Source organism: Culex pipiens, chromosome 3, assembly GCF_016801865.2.
Source record: "Culex pipiens pallens isolate TS chromosome 3, TS_CPP_V2, whole genome shotgun sequence".
Taxonomy (NCBI): Eukaryota; Metazoa; Arthropoda; class Insecta; order Diptera; family Culicidae; genus Culex; species Culex pipiens.
The window spans coordinates 137008515-137032941 of NC_068939.1; the positions used below are offsets into that span (position 1 = coordinate 137008515).

The 24427-nt window shown below is 36.6% G+C and overlaps 3 protein-coding genes across 4 annotated transcripts; all 3 read right to left on the reverse strand.

Moving 5' to 3' along the window:
- Window positions 1-2143: 2143 nt before the first annotated feature.
- Window positions 2144-8790, reverse strand: LOC120418773 (apolipoprotein D-like). The gene is made up of 4 exons (XM_039581252.2): window positions 8493-8790; window positions 8176-8422; window positions 2532-2618; window positions 2144-2465 (listed from the first exon to the last, which is right to left on the reverse strand). Exons 1-4 carry the CDS (start codon window positions 8619-8621, stop codon window positions 2233-2235), a joined length of 696 nt encoding a protein of 231 aa, XP_039437186.1. The 5' UTR covers window positions 8622-8790; the 3' UTR covers window positions 2144-2232.
- A 760-nt stretch (window positions 8791-9550) lies between these two features.
- LOC120418772 (apolipoprotein D-like) lies at window positions 9551-13700 on the reverse strand. The gene is made up of 3 exons (XM_039581251.2): window positions 13526-13700; window positions 9866-10190; window positions 9551-9803 (listed from the first exon to the last, which is right to left on the reverse strand). The coding sequence occupies exons 1-3, from the start codon at window positions 13643-13645 to the stop codon at window positions 9598-9600; spliced, it is 651 nt and encodes a 216-aa protein (XP_039437185.1). The 5' UTR covers window positions 13646-13700; the 3' UTR covers window positions 9551-9597.
- A 494-nt stretch (window positions 13701-14194) lies between these two features.
- On the reverse strand, window positions 14195-24419 carry LOC120418771 (apolipoprotein D-like). 2 transcript variants are annotated; one of them, XM_039581249.2, is made up of 4 exons: window positions 24115-24419; window positions 15217-15445; window positions 14924-15143; window positions 14195-14544 (listed from the first exon to the last, which is right to left on the reverse strand). In XM_039581249.2, the coding sequence occupies exons 1-4, from the start codon at window positions 24262-24264 to the stop codon at window positions 14526-14528; spliced, it is 618 nt and encodes a 205-aa protein (XP_039437183.1). In that variant the 5' UTR covers window positions 24265-24419; the 3' UTR covers window positions 14195-14525. The 2 variants fall into 2 exon arrangements, with proteins under 2 accessions (XP_039437183.1, XP_039437184.1); XM_039581250.1 differs by lacking the exon at window positions 14195-14544 and having other exon boundaries at window positions 14911-15143.
- Window positions 24420-24427: the final 8 nt, after the last annotated feature.

The following is a 24427-nucleotide window of genomic DNA, read 5'->3' on the forward strand; positions in this document are numbered from 1 at the left end:
GACAAAAGACAAAAGACAAAAGACAAAAGACAAAAGACAAAAGACAAAAGACAAAAGACAAAAGACAAAAGACAAAAGACAAAAGACAAAAGACAAAAGACAAAAGACAAAAGACAAAAGACAAAAGACAAAAGACAAAAGACAAAAGACAAAAGACAAAAGACAAAAGACAAAAGACAAAAGACAAAAGACAAAAGACAAAAGACAAAAGACAAAAGACAAAAGACAAAAGACAATTTAAAAAAATCGTAACACTAGCAACGCAAAGGCTCTGTGTACTCCCATTTTGCCTGCAATTACACAGCTCTCGCCAATTTCACGCCTCAAATTTCCCGCCACTTATGCAAAGCAAAGGGGACTCCTCAGCCAGTCAGCCAATTCACAAAAAAAAGGCATTGTACACAGTCAAGTGGAAAAGCTCTCACATGGCTCTCGGAGCATTGGAGAAGGTATCCACTCTGGTTCTGTCAACGTGTTTTCCTCTTGAAAACAACCTCCTCCTGTGTTTGGCAGTTTACTTCCTTCCCCAGAGGGTGTGGGTGAGCCCATCTAATTACGACGCCTTGATGGTCCTTGGCCCGGAGTGGCTCGCGAAGCTTTTATTTTTATCATATTCAGTGGCATTTTGAGTTTGTACTCCTCTCCCCCAGGCCGTGCCATCTTGGCCCTTCGGTTGAGCGAGTCGGGGGAGTGGCAATAAAGAAATATATTAGACTTTAATTAAAAGCTCAAGATTTATTAGAATAGGCGTGCGAGGGTCATAAACCATCGGGAGACTTTTTATTATTAATTTCTGCGTTCATTTACAGGTCATTTCCCTACCGAGAAGCCAAAGTGGAAATCGGCAATTAAATTTTAATATTCCCGAACGGCGATGGACCTGCTGTGTTTTATTGCTTTTTGGCTAAGGATTCTTACGGTGACAGGTCAATAGCATCGGATTTTTTCAATTTGTTTGATCAATAAGAATCCCTAGAATGGATCAAAGAGAATACATTTTGGTATTTTATCATTGAAACTCAATATATCTGATCTGAAGGCAATCTTCTTAAAGCTAACATTTTGCAATGCCTTTTTCCATAGTTAAAAAGTCCACACGCAAAGTCCGACACCAAATCAGCAGAAATATTTTCGTGGTTTGATTTTGCTGATATTGGCAAAAAATAGCGGAGCCAGCTAAATTTCAGGTAATGCCAGCAGCTACGCAAAAATTTAAAAGTAGCAAGTTAGTTCTGCTGGTTTGTTTTTGCTCTAGCAATCTAGTGCCATTTTTTCTTGTCTTTACTACTCTGACAGAAGTTCTACTGAGCGGGCTAGCTGCAGCTGAGTTTCCACAGATCAAAGATTTTCTTGCATTCGTATTGAAAGATTATGGAAATTTGTTACACCTCATAATCCAATTTTTTAACTTCTACTCTTTACAGCCAACTTAAACCAAAACACATTCGACTTCCACCCCCAACAGGTCCAGTAACGAGAACACTTTAAAGAGATCCCTTAGGGGGGTGACGGGGCCAATATGACAGTTAAAAGTGTTGCCCACCCCGCCAGAAGACGAGGGTCAACCCCATGTCCAACAACTGAATCGTTCCCAGCTGACTAATCGTCCGGTGTGGTTTTATGGCAAACTGGCTACAGCTGCTCCGGGGGTTGTTTCCGTGCTCCTCCTAACATTATTGCTACAAGCTCCGCAAAGCAGGGCGGGTTGGTGCCACTGTGGGTTAGTTTTATGGCATTATAATATTTTCAGTCGGTGTGTCTGTAATAAAACTGTTTTGCGGATTATCTACACTCGTTGGGAAAGTAACAGCTGGCCGGGATGGTTCCTAGCAAACAATGTTGAAGAATGAATTTTGTGGGTTGCTGTTGGATCAATACGGTTGAAAAGTTTAAGTTTTTAACGCGTTGAAGGAAAACTTTAAACACCGCTTTTGTGGGGAGTTTTTTAATGAAAAATTTACAGGAACCATTACGTTGAAAAAAGAGGTAAAATTACGCCCTATCAGCACCAATTTACCAATTAGAGACGCGAAGTGCTCCCATCTGAATCTCACCCCTTGAAAGAGAACTTCATCGCAGAAAGTACGCACATACGCAGCTTCAAAGAGATTTTTAATAAAAATATAATTAATTGAAACAAACATCAAAGGCAGCCTCCTAATGGCTGCTGCTACTCGAATATATTAGCTCTTTGCAGACACTCAATTACAACAAAAAAATCACGATTGGCACTCAAAAGAGCATTTTTGCCAGCAAAAGGACCGCCAGCGAGCGCCACAGCAAGGACAGCTGGTGCAATCCGTGCGAAGAATTGGTGATGTTCGTGGGCTTGCAGAAGGGCGAACTTTGCACGGTGGTGCCCCACTTGTGCTCCGGATGGTTGAATTTGGTCGCGATGAATTTGTTGATTAGCTCGGCGGTTGGTTTCGGGATGTCCAGGCGACGGGAGTAGATCCAGGCGTTTTCTAAAGATGTGTGTTTTTACGGTTAGTGAGTTGGCTGTTGACATCGAGACTTTTAAAATTATGTACCTGCTACCGTGGTTGAGTTGATTTGCAGACACGAATAGAGGATGGCATAGCTGTTGTAGTCAGTTTTGACGATATCTATTGGGGTATCTGAAAATGTAACGATAATTATAAAAAAAGTCAATCAGAATAAAAATCATTTTGTTTCTTGGACTATGTGATCAAAGTGTAGGGGAAAGTGGGGCAAGACGATCTTACGGGACAAGAGAAAATTATGTGTGCAAAACTTGCATACAAGTTGCCCAGGGGAAAAAAGATTTGGAAAATGGAAAATGGAGTATCTTCATGTTTCTGTATAAATATCATTTTTGAAATGATTGAAAAAAAATTAGCCCAAAGCAAATATTTTCAAAGTTTTTGTCCGTCGGCTCTGGCCGGGGTCGAGGGGAGGAGGGGCAAAAATAAAAATAATGGTAATTTAAATTACGGGCCCTCTTGAATAAAAAAAAATGTTCGTCATCATTAGTTTTTGAAAAATGTAATATTAGGTGAAAACAAAAATTTTAACGACTTTTGTGGTACTGTACATCAAAATTTTTCAAAAATTCAAAGGATTTTTGAATAAACACAACCGTGTTAAAATGGTTCTAAACGCAGTGGATTGCTTTTAATGCGATTTCAGCTGATTTTGCCCTCTGATTTTCCGGCCCGATTCAGAAGGAAAAGAGAAGGGGGGAAGATTGACAAAAACTATTCAAAATATCAAGTGACAAATGGAGCCTAACATTTCAAAAGGGCACATAACTTTTGTAAACAATAGTGTATCCCTTTCACTCGAATGACAGTTTACATAAGGTGTGAAAGGGACACACTCTTATCTAAAAAAGTTATGTGCCCTAATGAAATGGCAAGCACGAAATATCGAGATGGTCGCCTGATTTGATGGCGTACTCGAAATAAAAAAAAAACGTATATGGGTAATTCTCCGCCAACTCACACAGCAGTTGCCCCGACCCCTCTTCGATTTGCGTGATACTTTGTCCTAAGGGGTAACTTTTGTCCCTGATCACGAATCCGAGGTCCGTTTTTTGATATCTCGTGACGGAGGGGCGGTACGACCTCTTCCATTTTTGAACATGCGAAAAAAAGGTGTTTTTCAATAATTTGCAACCTGAAACGGTGATGAGATAGAAATTTGGTGTCAAAGGAACTTTTGTGTAAAACTAGACGCCCGATTTGATGGCGTATTCAGAATTTCGAAAAAACGTATTTTTCATCGAAAAAAACACTAAAAAAGTTTTCAAAATTCTCCCATTTTCCGTTACTCGACTGTAAATTTTTTTGGAACATGTCATTTTATGGGAAATTTAATGTACTATTCGAATCTGCATTGACCCAGAAGGGATATTTTTTCATTTAGAACAAATTTTTTCATTCTAAAATTTCGTGTTTTTTCTTACTTTGCAGGGTTATTTTTTAGAGTGTATCAATGTTCGACAAAGACAATTACAAAAATTTTAATATATACACATAAGAGGTTTGCTTATAAACATCACGAGTTATCGCGATTTTACGAAAAGAAAGTTTTCCCGATTTCGTGTAAGTTGGTAGAGAATTACCCATATGCCATAAAAAAAACACCTAAACAGTTTTGAAAACTGCCATTTTCCGTTAATCAGCTGTATTTTTTTTGAACGTGTCATTTTAAGGGAAATTGAATGTACTTTTCGAATCTGCATTAACCCAGAAGGGTATTTTTTCATGTAGAACAAAAATGTTTGTTTTACATTTTCGTGATTTTTCTGACTTTTCAGAATAATTGTCTGAGTGTAACAATGTTCTACAAAGTTGTAAAGCAACCAATTACACAAATTTTGATAAATAAACATAAGGGGTTTGCTCTTAACCCTCACAAGTTATCGGGATTTTACGAAACAGTATTTTGAAAAAGTTACTTTTTGTATTTCTCTTTGTTTCGCCGTTCGTGTCTGTCGCAGGTGACAATAAACGACCACGATCGACTCAACCAACCTTTTCAAAAAAAAATTTTTTTGGAAAATTGCGATAACTCGTGATGGTTGCAAGCAAACCCCTTATGTATAATATCAAAGTTTTTGAAATTGTCTGCTCTACAACTTTATAGAACATTGCACAGTGTTTGTAATGGCAAAATTGAATGGAATAAATGATAACTACTTTATTTGACGTCCTAGCCAAATGGTGTCTTTGGAAGAGTTGTGGTACTTGATAAGGGCTATCTTTTGAAGTTATTGACATACAGGGTGACGATCTTCCAGGGTGTCAACCAAAAACTAACTTTGTTGGATAGCGTTGTAGGGCTTTGGTATGTCTGGCAATATTGTAGAAAATTTCATGAAAGTTTGTCCAACGCGCTAAATTTGATCTACCGTAAACTGGGGTCAATCGCGACACATGGGGCGAATTGGAACAGTAGTTTTAAGAGCGAGTTTTTCACCAATGTGTAACAGGTCGTATCGAGGTGCTCCGATTTAGATGAAACTTTCAGCGTTTGTTTGTCTATACATGAGATGAACTCATGCCAAATATGAGCCCTCTACGACAAAGGGAAGTGGGGTAAAATGGGCTTTGAAGTTTGAGGTCCAAAAAACCTAAAAAATCTGAAAATTGCTCGCATTTCCGTAAAACTTCATCAATTCCAACTCTCTTAGATGCATTCGAAAGGTCTTTTAAAGTACTTCAAAATGTGCCATAGACATCCAGGATTGGTTCGACTTTTTCTCTTAGCTTTTGCAAATTACTGTCAAAAATTGATTTTTTTTAAAACCTTAATCTCTTTTTGCAACAGCCTCCAACACCCATACTCCCATAGGTCAAAAGATAGGTAATTACATGGACTATAAGCCTATGGTATTAACAGTAATTTGATTGGAAAAATTGCCATTAAGAATGAATTAAAATATTTTTTAACAATTTGTTTAATTAGGGGTAAAACAGGTTTTCGCCTACTTGATACAGCATTTGACGTATTGATCACAGGGTAAATAAGATCTATTTCGTTTTTCAAAAATGTTTTATTTAATTATATTTTAAATCAAATTTACAACTCCAATACTTATAACATACGTGAAATTGTCCGAGGATTTCGAATATGACAAAATTGAGACCAACAAGTGCCGCTATGGCGGCCTACAGGGCAAAAACTAACGAAAAATCGAAAAACTATGAGAAAAACTGCGATCGGCCAAAAAGTTTTTTCCATAGGCTTATAGTCCATGTAATTACCTATCTTTTGACCTATGGGAGTATGGGTGTCGGAGGCTGTTGCAAAAAGGTATTAAGGTTTTAAAAAATCCATTTTTGACAGTAATTTGCAAAAGCTAAGAGAAAAAGTCGAAACAATCCTGGATGTCTATTACACATTTTGAAGTGCTTCAAAAGACCTTTTGAATGCATCTAAGAGAGTTGGAATTGATGAAGTTTTACGGAAATGCGAGCAATTTTAAGATTTTTTAGGGTTTTTTGGACCTCAAACTTCAAAGCCCATTTTACCCCACTTCCCTTTGTCGTAGAGGGCTCATATTTGGCATGAGGTCATCTCATGTATAGACAAACAAACGCTGAAAGTTTCATCCAAATCGGAGCACCTCGGTACGACCTCTAGAACAAACCGAGCAACATTTACAAATACTGCCTCTTAACCATGTTGGAGCACAATATTTTGATTTTTCTGGTTGGTTTCGGTTAGAACAGACTCAGACCAACAAAATGTGTACATCCATTTCCAAATTAAAAGTATTATGTGATTTTAACATTGTTGTCCCTATTCAGACTGCAGTCCCGATTCGCCTCAGATAACGGTACTTGAGAAACATGCCATTCTTGCAAAAATGGTCCAAAAAAGCACTTTTTTGTTGATAACTCAAAATGATAGCATTTTAGCGGCCTTCTATGTTCTGAAGAGTTTTTTATGACATAAAATTACACATCTTTGCCAAAGACAGCAAAATGTTTTGAGCCTTTATTGAGGAGTAATGACCATTTTTAAGTGATTTTGAGTCTTTTTTCAAGTTGCTATGTTTTCAAAATGGCAAATTTTGTGCAAAACCGAAGAATGAACCTGAAAGTACACACTTTCAACTACATTCTCTGAAAATATCTCCGTGTCCATCGTTGTCTAATTTTAGATATCTCAATTTAAATTTGACGGTTTTTTAATCAATTTATTTATGAATGTTATTCGAAATCATAATGAATACGAGTTGACATTCGGTGAATTGAAGGGTAAATTGATCAATTTTAATGGACTTTGTCTATGAAAAAATACTACAACATTTCTAAAATGACCAAAAATTTAAACAAATACTTAATTTTAAATACGAACCATTATTTAAAATTTTAACTTACATTATCTTTAGGCTAAACATGTTTTTATTTATTATTTTAGAATGTGTGTCATAATTTTAAGCCTAAACAATGCATTTCCATAAAAATCGATCAATTAACCCATCAATTAACCGATTATTACCACGTTTTCAATAAGATTCCGCTTAAAAATTATAAATAAATTGATTAAAAACCGTCAAATTCAAATAGAGATATAAAAAATTAGACACCGATAGACACGGATTTATTTTTAGGAAAATGTAGTTGAAAGTGTGTATATTCAGGTGCATTGTTTGGTATTACGCCAAAATGCGCCATTTTGAAAAAATAACAACTTCAAAATCAAAACATTTTGCATTTGTCATAAACAACTCTTCAGAACATAGAAGGCCGCTAAAATGCTATCATTTTGAGTTATTACCAAAAAAGTGCTTTTTTGGACCATTTTTGCAAAAATGGCGTATTTCTCAAGTACCGTAATCTGGGGTGAATCGGGACTACAGTCAGAATAGAGACAACAGTGTTTAAATCACTTAAAACTTTTAAATTTGGAAATGGATGCACACATTTTGTTGGTCTGAGTCTGTTCTAACCGAAACCAACCAGAAAAATCAAAATCTCAAAACATTTTGCTGTCTTCGAAAAAGATGTGTAATTTTATGTCATAAACAACTCTTCAGAACATATAAGGCCGCTAAAATGCAAAAAAATGCTAAAATATTTTGAGTTATCATCAAAAAAGCATTTTTAGGACATTTTTTAATGGCGTATATCTCGAGTATATTAAGAGCTACAAATTTAGCACTTTCGACACATTATCATGAAATTTTCTCCTCTACAACTTTGCAAAAGACACCAAAGCCCTACAACGCCATCCAACAAAGTTAGTTTTTGGTTGACAATAAAAAAATAATCCTGCAAAGTTAGAAAACCCCGAAATTTTAAAAGGAGGAAAAAAATGTTCTAAATAAAAAAATACCCTTCTGGGTTAATGAAGTTTCGAAAAATACATTAAATTTCCCTTCAAATGACGTGTTCCAATATCTTGGCAAAACAACTCTTCTTTCAATCACATGATCCGTTTTCTTCTTCTGCTATTTGATGATTTTGCAACATTGTATATTGCACACAGTTTGTTTACTGACTGATAAATGAATAAACAATTATTTGCTGCATCGATCGTTATTATCTACACAGCAAATGTAAATCAAATGAATACAGCAATACAATAGTTTTTTTTTAAACATAATTTTTCTTAGTAACATGATCATTAATTCGAAGAATTTATCTCATGATTTCTCATCTGTGCACTACTTTAAACAACACAAAAGCTTTTACAAACCTGGATCTGCTGGGCTGGTCGTGTTGTACCGCAGGTAGAACTGTGGCACCACGGCGCTGGCCAACACCCGGGGTGAGGCCACTCCGGAAGAATAGACCGGCTCCGCCGAGGCGTTCGCCTGCACCGACCGAACAATGTCAAAGTCCATCATGTTAGCCGACCGGGTGAACTTTTCCTGAACGCAGTGTTCATCTTGATCGTGGATCGGATCTTCCAGGCGTCGAATCTCGTACCACTTGCCGACAAACTGAGCGAGGGGGGACAAACCACGATGAGTCACTATCTGGAGGAACTGCCCCAAGGCACTGTTTACTTACGCGATCTTCGCTGAACGTGTACGACTCCTCGAATCGGATGCAGTACTTTTCGTAGATGACGGCCATGACGGATGACGAGGTGGCGATCATCGCCAGCAGCAGTCCTATCGCTATCGTTGAAGACTTCATTTTGGACGCCCACAGTTTCGGGTGAGGGGCGATAGCGCCGAAAACGTGACTTTTGTTGTGCAAACTTTTTGTTCTCCGGCTGTTGTCGATGACGATGTTTTCGTCTCGAGCGATCTGTGCACTGAATACTGATCGAGGTCTGGGCGCGTACTAAACGATTAGAACGCTTTCTCGGTAATGTACGGGCAAGCTTGATCAGCACTCAAAGGAGTTACTCAGTGAGTGGCAGGAGGGTGTTGCACGATCAGTTATCAGGACGGAGAGAACTTGCATTCTGGATTGCGTAGGGTAGTCTAATCAATTCTAGCAAACACTCAGTTTATCTGTTAATGTAAATTTCGGCAGAGTTTTGCTCAAAGACCAGAAATATTTTTAGTTTAATATTTATTAAGGAATGTTTATTATTATGATTTATCACAAATTATATACAATCCACTTTGAAGACCACCAGGAATTTTGCGGCCTCTATTTTTGATTACTACTCGAACTTAGGAGTCCAAAGGCTTGAAAAGCAAGACCCAAACCTCTTTTTACTCCAAGGAACCTTCCACCCCAGGGTTCGAACTGAACTGGTGTCTTCTTTGAATTGCGAGTCCAACCACCACCAGCGATTCCACCGGAGCAGCAACAATTCATTTTACTTTTAATTGTTTTAAGGGAAACGTTTGTTTTATCCCTAATTGAATGTTATTTGCCGTAAAGATAAGTTGTTGAACTCCAGAACAATTCCGTAGTAACAGTTCAATAGGGCGATTCTGCGTTTGTAAACAAGCAATCTATCCCCTTCCTACTTGACGTGAACTGTCACTTGAGCAAAAGGGATAGACTGCTTATTTACAAACGCAGATTCGTCCTATTGAACTAATGCTTCGGAATTCCGCCGTCTTGGTTTGAAATTGATTGAAAAAGATAACAACAAAAATTTCTGATACGATTTTTCGAACAGACTGCTTAGGCAGATTTTATTAGTTCATTTTTAGTTATTTGATTGCAACATAACAAAAACACTCAAAATAAACACCACGATCGAAGTTGTCAAAGCCGCTGCTCCTCCACAGTACTGTTCCCCTTGCTTCGTAATTGTAAACGATTCTTGGTCAAGGTGCTGGTCGATGATTGCTTTAACGTTCGATACTGAAACGCCTTCTAACGTTGGAGCTCTTGAAAGTACCCAAGCAGATTCTAAAAATAAATATCCAAATAAACGAATAAAACAATATTTTCAAAAGATTCAACCGTCTTACCAACTGAGTTCGCACCATTTTGCCGGCAGGACCACACAACGGCATACCGGTCATAGACAACGCCCAGAATCCGGTAGTACGAGGCCGGAACCTCCGGGGGTGTCTCCTCGAAACGCACCCTTAAAACACCCTGGCCGGGATAATCGGGATCCGTTACGGCCGTTCCTCGCGCCTCCACGGTGGCGTCATCAGCTATCACTCTCATGCGATTTAGAATGGCCACTTCGCCGGTGGTTTGGTTTAGCGTGTAGTTTACCACCACACAGTCTCCGTTGGGTTGGTTACGATGGGGGTAGCGCTGGATCTCGTACCACATGCCCATGTACTGGAAGGGAGGATTCGATTCAGTAATTTTTGTTTCAGGTATTTGGTATTATTGAATTATTCTTTTATTGATCTTACAAAAAAAATGAAGCCATCTTGCATGCAATGTTAAATTTGACTAATGAAATAAACCAAAAACGCTCAAATTACGTAAACAATACGCATAAGATTCACAATGTTCAATGTTTATTTACCCAAACATATTTTCATAAAACATAAAATAACGTGAACATTTTACGGAAAAGTTCTTTCTTGTATGGAGCGTAAACAATCGCAGACCTAGAAGTTTATGGTTGGCCCCTTTACATGACCAGTTTTCTACGGAATCGGTCTATTTTCTTTAATTTTAATTTTCGTATTTTTTAATTCGTCTGAAACTTTTTTGGCGCCTTCGTTATGCCCGAAGAAGCCATTTTGTATCATTAGTTCATACAAATTTGGCAGCTGTCCATGCAAAAATGATATGTAAAAATTCAAAAATCTGTATTTTTTAAAGGAATTTTTTGATCGATTTGGTGTCTTCGGCAAAGTTGTAGGTATGGATAAGGACTACACTAAAAAAATATACACGGTAAAAAAAACTATTTTTATTTTTTATTTTCTGATATGGTTAAGGAGACATTAAATGCCAACTTTTTAGAAATTTCCAGAACGGGCCAAAAATCTTTGACCGAGTAATGATTTTTTTAATCAATACTGTTTTTTTTTCAAATCATGAGCACTAATTTTAAAACATGAATATCGGTCGCAAAAAACTTCAATTTCGATGAAAAATCGAATTTGCAATCAAAAAGTATTTTAGTGAAATTTTGATAAAGTGCACCGTTTTCAAAATTTAGCAATTTTTAGGTAACTTTTATGAAAAAAGTCGCAGTTATTCAATTTTTTAAAATAAGTGCCCATGTTTGCCCAATTTTGAAAAAATATTTCCCGAAAGCTGTGATCTATTCGAAAACAATATTTTCATTTGTTCAAATCAAGCCTAACATTTCAAAAGAGAGTAATATTAAATTTTTGGCCCTTTTGAAATGTTAGTCTTGATTTTATTTTTTTTTGAAGATATTGTTTTCGAAAAGATCGGAAAATTTCACAAATGTTTCATATTTTAACATTGAAAATCGGACCATTAGTTGCTGAGACATCGACATTAGAAAATGGTGGGTTGTTTGGGTGAGACTAAGAAATCATAAATTTTCCTGTTTTAAACCTTTGCATGGCAATATCTCAACAACTAAGGGTCGTATCAACAAAGTTCAAAAAAGCAAAATATAGATAATTTTCTCAGCTTTTTAAAATTTGATCACTAATTTTTATCAGTGGATTTATTTTAAAAGCGGTTCACTTTATCAAAATTTGACTAAAGTACTTTTTGATTGTAAATTCGATTTTAAAAATTTGAAAATTGAAAATTTTTTGCGACCAATATTTCGATTTTTTGAAAAAATCAGTATTGCTTCAAAAATTTATAACCCGGTCAAAGATTTTTTGCACAATCTGGAAATTTCTGAAAAGTTGGTCCCCTAAAACATATAAAAACAATAAATATAGTGTTTTTTTGCAAATCAAGTTTTAGTGACAAAAAATTAAATTTAAAATCGCCAATTGTTTTTACCGTGTATCATTTTCTTCAGTGTTGTCCTTATCCATACCTACAACTTTGCCGAAAACACCAAATCGATAAAAAAAATTCCTTTAAAAGATACAGGTACAGCTGCCAAATTTGTATGGAAAATTATATGGACAAACTAATGATGCAAAATGGCTTCTTTGGGCATACCGAAGGCACCAAAAAAGTTGCAGACGGATTAAAAAATACAAAAAAAAACGAATGACCGAAATTTCAGAGAATTGATCACATAAGGCAAGATGGAACTGAAATAATTCATTAAAATTAAAAAAAATCAGAGTCTTTATAAATGAAGAGATACTAAGTTTAGTATCACTTATGTGCTGTGTGTGCAAGGTGTCTGGCTGCAAATGATATTTGAGATTATCATGCCACTAAGTTAATCAAAGGCATTATCACTACATTGCCCTAGTTACTGCACTAAACCGTCGTTGCAGCGGTAAGTTTAAATGTTATCAACTAAGATAAGCACCGACATTACATCCTTAAACATATCGGTACCACTCATACTCATTTAGGATAAATCCTAAACATTCCCCTCACATGCAGTCTTTGTATACATTTTTTTATCGTCACCTGGGCCGAATTGGGTCACATAAGATTTTTGATAAAATTGAATTTGAAGTCATGAAGTAATTTTGTCAACATATTATAAAATGTACCGTTTTTAAGTAAAAACAAGTTTTCGGTTATTTTTTTTTTTCAGAAAAAAAACCTTGATTTTTAATTTCTTGAAATATAGTCCATTAGGGTGGAATCTAAAATTGATTTTTCCAGCAACACATTTTTTGGGTCCCTATTAGGGACCCAAACAACCTCCCAAAATTTGGGAGCGATTGATTAAGCCCACGATTGGCGCAAAACGAATGAAATTTGTATGGAATTTACTTTGGGGAATCCTGAATATTCACATTTTTAATTAACAAAATTCATGTTTTATTATTTTATGAAACTAACATCGTACGAGTATAGCCCAGGATGTCCTGAACAACTCTCCCAAAAACAGTAGGGTGCTAAATTGCTTCTAACAAAAGTTACAGAGCGTTTAAGAGAGACATATTGAAATACTCGGTAAAAATCATACTTTTTGCCAACACTGCTTAGTCAAGCGGAAACTTTTGGAAACTATGATATATTTGAGGAATTGGGGTGCAAATTAACTTATTGGCTATCTTGTATTCATTATGATTTCGAATAACAAATTGAGATATATAAAAATAGACACCGATAGACACGGAGATATTTTCTAAAAATATAGTTGAAAGTGTATACTTCCAAGTGCATTGTTCGGTTTTGCGCCAAAATGCGCCATTTTGAAAACAAAGTTACTTGAAAATAAGCTCAAAATCGCTTGAAATTTTTTAAAACTCCTCAAGAAAGGCTCAAAACATTTTGTTGTCTTCGGCAGAGATGTGTAATTTTTGTGTAAGGCCGCTTAAATGCTAACATGTTGAGTTATCACCAAAAAAAGTGAGTTTTTTCACTGATTACACTGCTTTTGAAATCTCTATATCTTTTTTATGAAGCACTTTAGCACCATACTGTCTCCGCGAGAGTTGTTCAGGGCAATATTTTCTCGATTATTTTTGTAACGTGGCAAAAAACTGAACGCCCGTAATGAAAAAAAAAATCGAAAAAGGTTAAGACTGTCAAAATCGAGTTTTGTGGAGTTATTTGAAAAAAATCTCATAAATTATTGCTATACATACCTGCGTTACATCAAAACTTTGCACCACCGGTAAGGTCCGGCAGGGACCGGCCACGTCCAGTGCTCTAAAGCCCGGTAATACTAAACAAACCAGCAAAATTGAAACCGCCGTTAACTGCATTTCGATTCTCTTGTGACCGACCGACGCCTATCAACTCACAAACGATACTAATCGATGCCAATAAAGTGGGGCACTGCACGGGTCTTATATTAGACACTTTTTTCGGAAGTGATAACAACGAAATAGCATGTCTTTAGCGCTGGTTTTGATAAAAAGAGCATTTATTTTGGTTGTTTCCGGCGATAAGATTAAGGCGTTTTGTGTCTAAGACTGCTGCATCATCGTGTTTGGTATTAGTCATTAAGGTAGACATTATTGCTGTTCAATTTCAACATTCTACAACCCAACCTCGCTACTAGATGACTTCGGACTTTGTTCTTATGCGATTTGCTGTAAGTCAAATGTCATTTTTTTCTTATATTTCAAAATGTGAAAAACAAGCAGTTTGGAAAGTTTCTGTTTAAAAATATATAGGTTGTAGAAAAGGCAAAGCAATTAAAGTGCCAAAAGTACATTTTTCGATTTGTTACATTCTTTCTCAAACATGGATTTTTTTCTTTCCATTCAAAACTCAAAAATCCGCTCAAGCACTTCTGCTCGATGCCAAAGTACTTGAAAAAAAGCTCGAATGTTATGTTTATTAGCGGCAAAACTTTGTGCCCCATGTTGTAGCAAATTAAATGAAATTCGATCGAAAGTTTTGCGGTTTCTTGTTTCGTCTGCACAAAATATCCAACCGTCCAGCATCAGGAAACTTTGGCCCGATCCCGAACGACCTGGCCGCCATTAGCAGGAGTTTTTCGTTTGAGAAGTTCCAGGAAGAGATTGCCTGCAGCTTTCGGTGTGTTTTTCTGGCGGCGGCTGCTGATGATGATAAGTTTTGCCCTAGCTGGGTAAAAGTTTTTTTGCGGATCAATTAAGACTAGTTCTCGGTCGGTGCTCAGTTGTCGTATTTGCATCTGTTGGTGAGGAGGGGAGGAGGAAGAAATGAACGAAGAAAAAATATCAGAATTGAACGGAAATTGACGGGATTTCATTAAAATAGTTTGTCGTCTGTCGTGAACAGAACCGACCAATGCACAGTGGGTTACAGAAGAGGAAAGTCGAAGAAATGAAGATTTTTGGAATAATTATTTTCGAGAATCTCTTCAAATTGTTGCTTTTCAGAAAACTAATTTGTTCTAATTACAATTCATCTGACTATAGACAAATATCAAATTTAATTTGATTCTCGAAAAATCGAAAAAAATAATAAAATTTATTTCTATATGAAGCATGGTAATTTAAGCAAAACCAGCTTGTTTAATGCAACTGAGTGTACATTGCTACCATACGTACTTTGATTGGCTCTGCTCCGTGGTTCGCATGTCTGCCCGCACCAGATATTGCTCCACCAGCTTGTCCACCGTCGGCACGATCCGGGGCTCGAGGGTGCGTTGCTTGGAAAGCACCCAAGCCGCCTCAGCCGATTTGTTCTCGGAAAGATTCTTGCACGAGTAGATGATGGCGTAGTTGTCGTAGTCGGTGTCCATGATCCAGTAGTTGGAGTTGAGCGGAGCTGAAACCAGGAAAAGCAAAGCCTTTGAGCAGAGATTTGAAACCACCACCTAAATCCAAAGAATCAAACTCACGACCACCGAAGGTGACGTTCAGCTTGCCCTCCAGCGGGACATGGTCCGGAAAGCTGACAAACGCCCGACCCACCGAACAGCTCAGCGTGGTGTTGGGCAACCGTTCGCAGCAGTTCTCCACCTTGATGGAACCGCTCTTCTTGGGCGTGAGTGTGGCGAAGCCGCAGTCGCAGCCCCGCTCAAAGTGCTGGTCGTAGCGCAGGATCTCGTACCACTTGCCGGCGACGTACTGGAGGAAGATATAAGTTTGGATTTGTTTTTACGAAAGGACAGAAAAGGTTACCTGAATTATTAAACTTGTAACATTTTTTGGGTGTGATCTGTTCTTTTATCTTGTTTTTCGAAATTCAAATTAGCTTAAACATTATTTTCTATTATTTTCTTCCCTGATTTATCAGATTTAGCTATCCAGTATGTACATAGTTTATCAAGTTTCTTAATCAAAAGAAACTTGAGATTTTTCAATCCCACAGTTGCCCATTTACCCAACAGATAAGAGCATGGGTAAACAACATGGGAAATGTGTAATAATAACTTTCTCTGGTATCAGTATCAAATTTTGGTATTCCTGGACCCTTAAAAATTTGTCTTGAGGATTATGCAAGAGAAAAATTTGATATCATACCAATTTAAGGTATTCGTTTTCGTTTTCGTTTTACGGAGCAAGGTGGGGGACGCGGCCTCAAGTCAGTCCAAGTCCGGTTTCTTGTGGAAAAAAGGGTAGTGGCCGAACTAGTATTGCATACCAAATGAACACCACCGGAAGATATAGGGGATCGGGAGGGGGGAGGTGAAAGAAAATTAGTGTTGATGTGAGTAGTAAGAACTTGGATGATTTGAGCAGTTACGATAATCTAAGTTTAACACTGAATAAAGAAAATCTGAAATTGTGATTCAAAGTAAGAAGGCCCGGAATAAATTAAATTATTAGTTAATTAAATAAGAAAATGTAACTAATCGGAGATCTATACAAAAGAAACCTATAATGTATTCCAAATTTAAAGGAAATAAAAAATACTAGAGAAAAAAAGATGAAAACTAACTGCCGACCTGTCACGTCCGTCAATAGTCTTGTCGTACATTACAACTAGAAACAGATCTGCCAATGAAATGTTACACTTCGTTCAAATCAACTAATCATTTAAGTCCAATTATTCATCTACGGAAAACTATCTAACTTTAATCAACAACCTAAACTAAACTGTCTGAAAGTAAATTTAATCTCAAATCCCCGAATGTTTTATTATAACGCCAAATAAGGTAAAGGATCTTGTTTTTAAACCAGTCTTGCCGCTTCCAAAAACCAATAAACATAAATGAACAGTTCATAAGTTGAACACTAGTAATTAAGACGACTATTTCATGCCATTCATTTCATTAGGGCATAGAGCTTTGCAAACAAGAGTGCATCTCTATTATACCTTATGTAAACTGTCATTTGAGTGAAGGAGACACACTCCTGTTCACAAAACCCATGCGCCCTTTTGAAATGTTAGGCTCCATTTGATCGTCAAGGCTCCAGTAGACCCTCGATTCGCAACAATGGTCGATACAACCATAATCCGAAAACCGTTAGTTCAACAGATTAACGAATTTTGTCCGATATCATCGCACTATTGATTGACCGAGACTCTATGGAAATTTTGACATATCAAAATGCTACCTAATAATATTTTTTTTAAAATAAATTTCAAAATCTATTCTATCCTACAATGCCTAGAAGAGGCCTCTGTTTCTGTTGTGAGTAAGCGCTGGTTTCAGAGTTCATTTTTCAATTTAAAAGGGGTGGGAGACGACTAATTTGCTTCATGAACTCCTACTCGGCCTTGGGACCACCTCTTAAGACACTGATGGCTCCTAGCTAGGAATTAAACCTAGACACAGCGTCGAGGCCCGCTTCGCATGGCAAAAATGTTGGCTGGGGGGAAGTGATATTATCACGAAATTTTATTTTAAAGCCAACATTGCTAACGGCGTCGAGGTCCTTACTCATGCCCAAGGAATTTGATATCATACCAATTTAAGGTATTGTTTTGATATTGCAAAATTGCAGAATTTGTCAATGGTGCAACACCACACTTTGGTATTCTTTTGGTATTACAGTAATTTATCATATTCCTCTGAAACTATGGACAAATTTTGACCAATTTTGACAAAATAATTGATTTTGCGCTAAAATGATGTCTCAAAGCAAATGCTTCCATTGAAAATTTCAAACTTGATTTTTAACATTTTTGATATACCCCATAAAGAAATGATTTGAATTTGTGGAAAATTTTCTAAGTCAGGATACCATCTTTTGGTATTATTTTTGTATTAAAGTGTTTTATCAAACTCCTCTGAAACTATGAGAATTTTTTTTACCAATTTTGACAAGATAGTGGCAGTGCGTGGCCGAATGGTTACGCTGTCCGCTTTGTAAGCGGATGATTCTGGGTTCGATTCCCATCTGCTGCAACCTTCCATCGGATGAGGAAGTAAAATGTCGGTCCCGGCCTTGGTTGTTAGGCCGTTAAGTCAATCCACGTGTAGGAGTCGTATCCATGCCATAAGTACAAACAACACACCAAACCAAGCCTACTCCGGTGGAATCGCTGGCGGCGGTTGGACTCGCAATCCAAAGGTCGTCAGTTCAAACACTGGGGTGGAAGGTTCCTTGGAGTAAAAAGAGGTTTGGGTGCTCTCCCCATTCAAGCCTTCGGACTCCTAGGTTCGAGCAGAAACTTGCAATAGAGACCACAAAAGACCCGGGGGTCGTTAATGTGGATGGTTTGTTTTTTTTTTGACAAGATAGGGGAAAGTGGGGCAAGTGTAACAAGCTAAGCAACCCATTAAATACGTTAAAAAATCTGTCGGATTTTTTTATAATCATCTTATTCCAGGTCTTGACTAAAACTTTGATAGAACAAGTTTTCCTGTTTTTAATGTAAAAAATAGATTTTAAAAATTTTGATTTTCCGTACGTTCTACTCAACTAGTGGGCCAAGACGAACAACCCGTTGGGGCAAGGGGAACAATGCATGAAAAAAATTGGACCATATTTTCATTTGGAAACTGTGTATTTTCTGGAAAAGTCTGGCCGCATCCGAAAACAGATGGATAATTCGAAATTTGCGCGGCAACTCGCCCAGGTTCAGCACACTAGCTTTCATCTGCATTTAGGAGAATCGAAATCGGATTTATGGGAGCTGAGAACGGCGCGACACAAAATTTTGCAAAATTTTACCACATACGAACATCACTCGACCTCCACGGAATTTATTTTCTCAAAATTCGAGGGTTCGAGATAGACGAGTTCTATCAAGGTGAATCGATAGAGCGTCGAAAATCGATGCAGTGTGATTTTTTAGCGATTTTTCGGTTTAAAATTCATGCTGAATCGACATATTTACGAAGCTGGAAATGACGTCCTGGCTTAAAGTAAAACCTATACCTTTCTTTAGAAAGAAAGGCAAAACATGTTAATTTGCTAACAATTGAACTGTTATTACTTAGATACATCAGATTAGAATGTTTTTGAAACGTATCTTTTATTTTTAGATTTGATAATAAAATTTTACTATAAATTAGACCGTTTTTACGAAAAAAAAATAATTACATGATAATTAGTTAATTTTCATAATATCACTATATTTTGGGTGGACAATTTTGTCATCAACTGTTTATCAGTTTTTATGTACTTTATGTATTTATTTCCCAATAAAATATATTGTTACAGCAATTCGTAATTTTTTCCATACTAAAAATCCATATGGTACACTTGTCCCACCTGAACAAGTTTTTTTTTTTAAACTCTCAACAAAAATAACCAAAAGTCAAATCATGCTTTATAATAGGTGCAAGTCATTGATAGGGACACTACTGATCTAGGAAAAATAGCATTTTGGTAAAATTAGCTTTAAAACGAACTCCAAGCCTTATTTTGTACTTTCCAAAAATTATAAGAAAACTAAGGTTTTGACAAAAACTTCATTCAATCTTATGCCCCGTGGCGTTTACGTCGTTTTGGCGGTTATGTGATAGTATAATCAGCTAATTGCATTGCTAGCATCAATTCCTCATACTGGAAATAATCAAAATTGTAAAAATTACGGCCATACGGGCGATTGTTCCTCTTGCCCCATATGGTCGTCTTGCCTCACCTTCCCCTAATTAATATTGCCCCTAAAATGACTTAAAACCCAAAAAAGTGAAAGCTGATTTTGACATTTTTTTCCGGATAACGAATTACTTTGAAAAACGAGTCAATCGACAGATTATTGATTTTTTGTAAATTTCAATCCAGTTTAATTTCAATAACACTTATTTTTCAATCTTGTTATTTTTCAGAAGCTTTAAGAACTTCAAGCACAAGCCGTTCATCAATGACAAATGAGCAGTTCTCTCAGATTTCGGTCATTCGTTTTTTTTTGTATTTTTCAATCCGGCTGTAACTTTTTTGGTGCCTTCGGTATGCCCAAAGAGGCAATTTTTCATCATTTGTTTGTCCATATAATTTTCCATACAAATTTGGCAGCTGTATCTTTTGAAGGAATTTGTTGATCGATTTGGTGTCTTCAGCAAAGGATTCGGACTACACTGGAAAAAAATAAACACCATAACAAAAATTTGATGATTTTTTTTTTATTTTTTTGTCACTAAAACTTGATTTGCAAAGAAACACCATTTTTATTTTTTGATATGTTTTAGAGAACATCAAATGTCAACATTTCAGTAATTTCCAGGTCATGCAAAAAAATTTTGAGCGAGTTATGAATTTTTGAATCAATACTGATTTTTTCAAAAAATCGAAACATTGGTCGCAAAAAATTTTCAACTTCATTTTTCGATGTAAAATCAAATTTTCAATCAAAAACTAACTTAATCCACCCATGTGGTTGGAGCCTTCCTCACAACAATCGCTGTACACAAGTTTCATCTATTTTTTAGATCCGGCTTCCAAAAAGTACATCGATATCACTTAAGTGGGGGGTTGCCAGATCTTCAATGTTTTGGACTCGTTGGAAAGGTCTTTTAATAACCTAACCAACAATGGGTCGGGTGATGGACCCGGACATAGTTTACATACATTTAAGTGAGATCCGGCTTCCAAAAAGTACATCGATATCACTTAAGTGGCCATGTCTCGAGACAGGGTTGCCAGATCTTCGATGTTTTGCACTCGTTGGAAAGGTCTTTTGATAACCTAACCAACAATGGGTCGGATGATGGACCCGGACATAGTTTACATACAGTTAAGTGAGATCCAAATATATGTGAAAACACATTTTTATACATAACTTTTGAACTACTTATCGAAACTTCAATCTGTATAAAACACGATCTATGGGACCCTAAACCAAGTCGAATGCAACAAGTTCGGGTCAAATCGGTTCAGCCAGTGCCGAGAAACATGAGCTAGTTTGTTGGTCACATACATACATACACACACACATACACACACACATACACACACACATACACACACACATACACACACACATACACACAGACATTTGTTCAGTTTTTGATTCTGAGTCGATATGTATACATGAAGGTGGGTCTACGACGTTTTTATACAAAGTTCATTTTTAGAGCAGGATTATAGCCTTACCTCAGTGAGGAAGGCAAAAGTACTTCAGTGACATTTTCATAAAGTGCATCGTTTTCAAGTTAAATCTATTTTTAGGTGACTTTTTTTTGAAAACAGTCGCAGTATTTTTTTAAAATTAGTGCAAATGTTTGCCCACTTTAAAAAAAAATATTTTCAAAGAGCTGAGGAAATTCTCTATATTTTGCTTTTTTGAACTTTGTTGATACGACCCTTAGTTGCTGAGATATTGCCATGCAAAGGTTTAAAAACATTAAAATTTATGTTTTCTAAGTCCCACCCAAACAACCCACCATTTTCTAATGTCGATATCTTAGCAAGTAATGGTCCGATTTACAATGTTAAAATATGAAACATTCGTGAAATTTTCCGATATTTTCGAAAAAAAAGTTTTTTAACCGTGTATCATTTTTTCCAGTGTATTTCGTATCCGTACCTACAACTTTGCTGAAGACACCAGATTGATCAAAAAAATCCTTCAAGAGATACAGATTTTTGAATTTTCATACATCATTTTTGTATGGACAGCTGCAATTTTTTTATGGAAAATTATATGGACAAACTAATGATGCAAAATGGCTTCTTTGTGCATACCGAAAGCACCACAAAAGTTACAGCCGGATTAAAAAATACAAAAATTGAAATTCTGAAAAAGATCGCTTTCGTAGAGAACTGCTCCCAAAAAACATGTAAAAAAAATCTCGAAAAAAAAATACGTATTTTGGGAAATTGAGTTTTTGTTAAGAAAACTAAATTAAAAAATCGGCAATTTTTTTTCCGTGTACCTATTTTTTGTCAATACTCCTCACAAGTGATCAGAAAATGCGCGTACCATTTTTGTATGGACAGCAGCCAAAATTGTATGGAGACTTGTTAAGTGAGTCAATGACACAAAATAGCTTCTTTGGTCATAGGAAGGCCCCCACAAAGTTTGAACCAAATCCAAAAATACAAATAAAATCCATTTCCTATTTTGGTAGAGAATTGCTCGATAGGAATAAAACACTAAAAACATACTCACTATAAATTTTACTACAAAAGTACAGGCTAAAACTTATGATGAAATTTAATCGACTTCATTTAAGTTATAAAATTAAATTTTAAATCAAAATGCACAATCATTGAATGAAAATTAAAAAAAAACTTTCAAGAATCATGATAAATTTAAATGTTCATAAAATCTTGGATTCTATATTGGTTTTGATTTCTTTACAGATTTGTAATATGCTTTTTCAAACAGTTATGTTCGTAATCGGTTTCTAGATGAGTTCAATAAAAAAAGCCCCTTTAAATGCCGCCTCAGTCCCATATGGCTACACACTAAATCAGGAGCGCGTTGCTCGGTAATTTTTTTACCGAAATTGCACAGTAAAACTTGATTTTTACCAAGCAACCGGTAAACAAAAATCATTTTACCGAAGAAATGTAGAGTATTTTACTGTAATCGGTAAAAAATACCGTACCTCGGTTGTTTTTTTACCGAAATTCCTCAGTAAACTGAATTTTCCGGTAATTCATTCAAACTCGGTAAAAAAATACCGGTAACCCGGTAAAACTTGATATGTTTACAGCGCACTCGGTAAAATTTAACCGAGTACTCAGTGAAATTTATTTTGACATTTCGTTGCCATTAACCGCCATTGTACAGCGAAATATTCGACGCTTCGGTTGCTTGCGTGGTTTTCGATCGGATTTTAAAGTATAATTAAAGTGATTTTGAAGTGAAAGTGAATAGCAGCGCACTATTTGAAGTGATTTTATAGTGAAGGTGAATAAAATGGATAGTATATTGAATGATCTTCGAAAAATCGACCCGTCTCAAGTGGATATTTTGCGTAAGTTTTCCAAACTCCTTCTTTTTACTGTTTTTTAGATGGCAGACATTAAGTGTTGCATTTGTGGACGAGTTGTGTCCGGATTTTTGGAGGGGTTCAGCCACCACATGTCACTTCATCTTAAAGGTGGTGACATTCAGGATGAGATGGTTTTCTACGATTGCACTTTTCCAAAGTGCAACTTACGATTCTTGCACTTTTCGAGCTTAAAAAGTCACATTGGGGAAAAACACGCAGTGCCACAAACTGTGGACGAATCGGAAGTAATTGAACCATTGATTTTTGAACCGGAAATGACAGCCAGTGTCTCGGAACCACTCGTTGACGAAGATTTGAAAAGTCAACCTAAAGGACCAAGCGTTGAAGAAATTCGACGAATAGTTTCTTTAAGTATTTGTCGTCTCACAGCAGTTTGCAGATTGTAAAGTTACTGAAACAATCAACATTTGTGAAAATTTAGTGGAAATGATCTCCGACTTTTACGAAAACAGGACCGTTAAATTTCTCAACAATTCCAAAATTGATACTTCGTTGCAACCATCTATAGACTTTTTGAACCAGTACAGAAGCTTCTCCAACATATTTGATCAGGTGAAAACAATCCCTCAACAGAAGAAATTTTTAGAAACGATTGCGATCTCTTTGCCACAACCCGTGATGAAATGTTCCAAAGTAATAAATAATAGTAAAAATAAAAGTGAGCAAGCAACTCACCATTGTTGATACATCTGAAAATGTTGATTTATTAGCGGAAAACGGCAAAAGTGATGAGAATTGGAAGATCGGCTTAGAGTGATTAAAATGGGTATATTTCCCCTATAAAGCAGAAAAATTATTAAATAATTGTATCTTCTTCTCAAGTGTCCTGTTTTCAATATCGTCGCTTTTGTGCTATTTTGTGACACGTCGGATGTAATCAGTTAGGATATGTCACCAGATAGCACCCAAGAGACGATATCTTTAAATCTGTAAAATACTGTAAACACGGTAAACAATCATGAATTATAACTGAGAGTTCGGTAAATATTACCGAGTCTTCAGTACAATTCCCCAGTTTCTGTCAAAATAACTTTAACTGAATACTCGGTAAATTTTACCGAGCTGTCGGCAATTCTTACAGAGTCTTCGGTACAATTTCCGAGCTTCTGTCAAAATAACATTAACTGAATGCTCGGTAAGTTTTACTGAGCTGTCGGTAAATTTTACAGTGTGTTCGGCAAATCGTCCCTTCCATGTTCAAGATATGTTTTACTGAGTACTCATTAAACAATAGTTTTACCGAGCTGACTACCGAGCGCTCGGCTGTTGAGATTTCGGTAAAAATTTTACCGAGTACTGTAAAAAATTCTTAGTGTGTACTTTACGACCAAAAACTGCCCATCAACATGACAAAGTAAAAGAAACAAACAAAAAGTTACGACTGTCATCCAAACCGCACCACAACTGCTTCTTCTGCAGCTCGCTTATACGTACCCTATCCAGGTCAAAGTTTTGCACAATCGGGCGACTTTCCGGGTCAGGGCAGGGCTGTTCGACAATTCGCTGACTTACGACCGGCTGCGAGGTCAACAACATCAGCGCCACCACCAACGGCAGCAGCATCTTTATCTTCGAGACCGACATAACCGACGCGACCCTACCCAGATCTGGGCTCAATTAATCCTCCTACTACTGGACACTGGGCCTTGGGTGGCCTCTGGAAATTCCTTCGAAATACCACCGCCCGTAAGGAATTTCGGACAAGACGACACTATCGGAGGACCTTACCGTCTTCAACTGACGACGA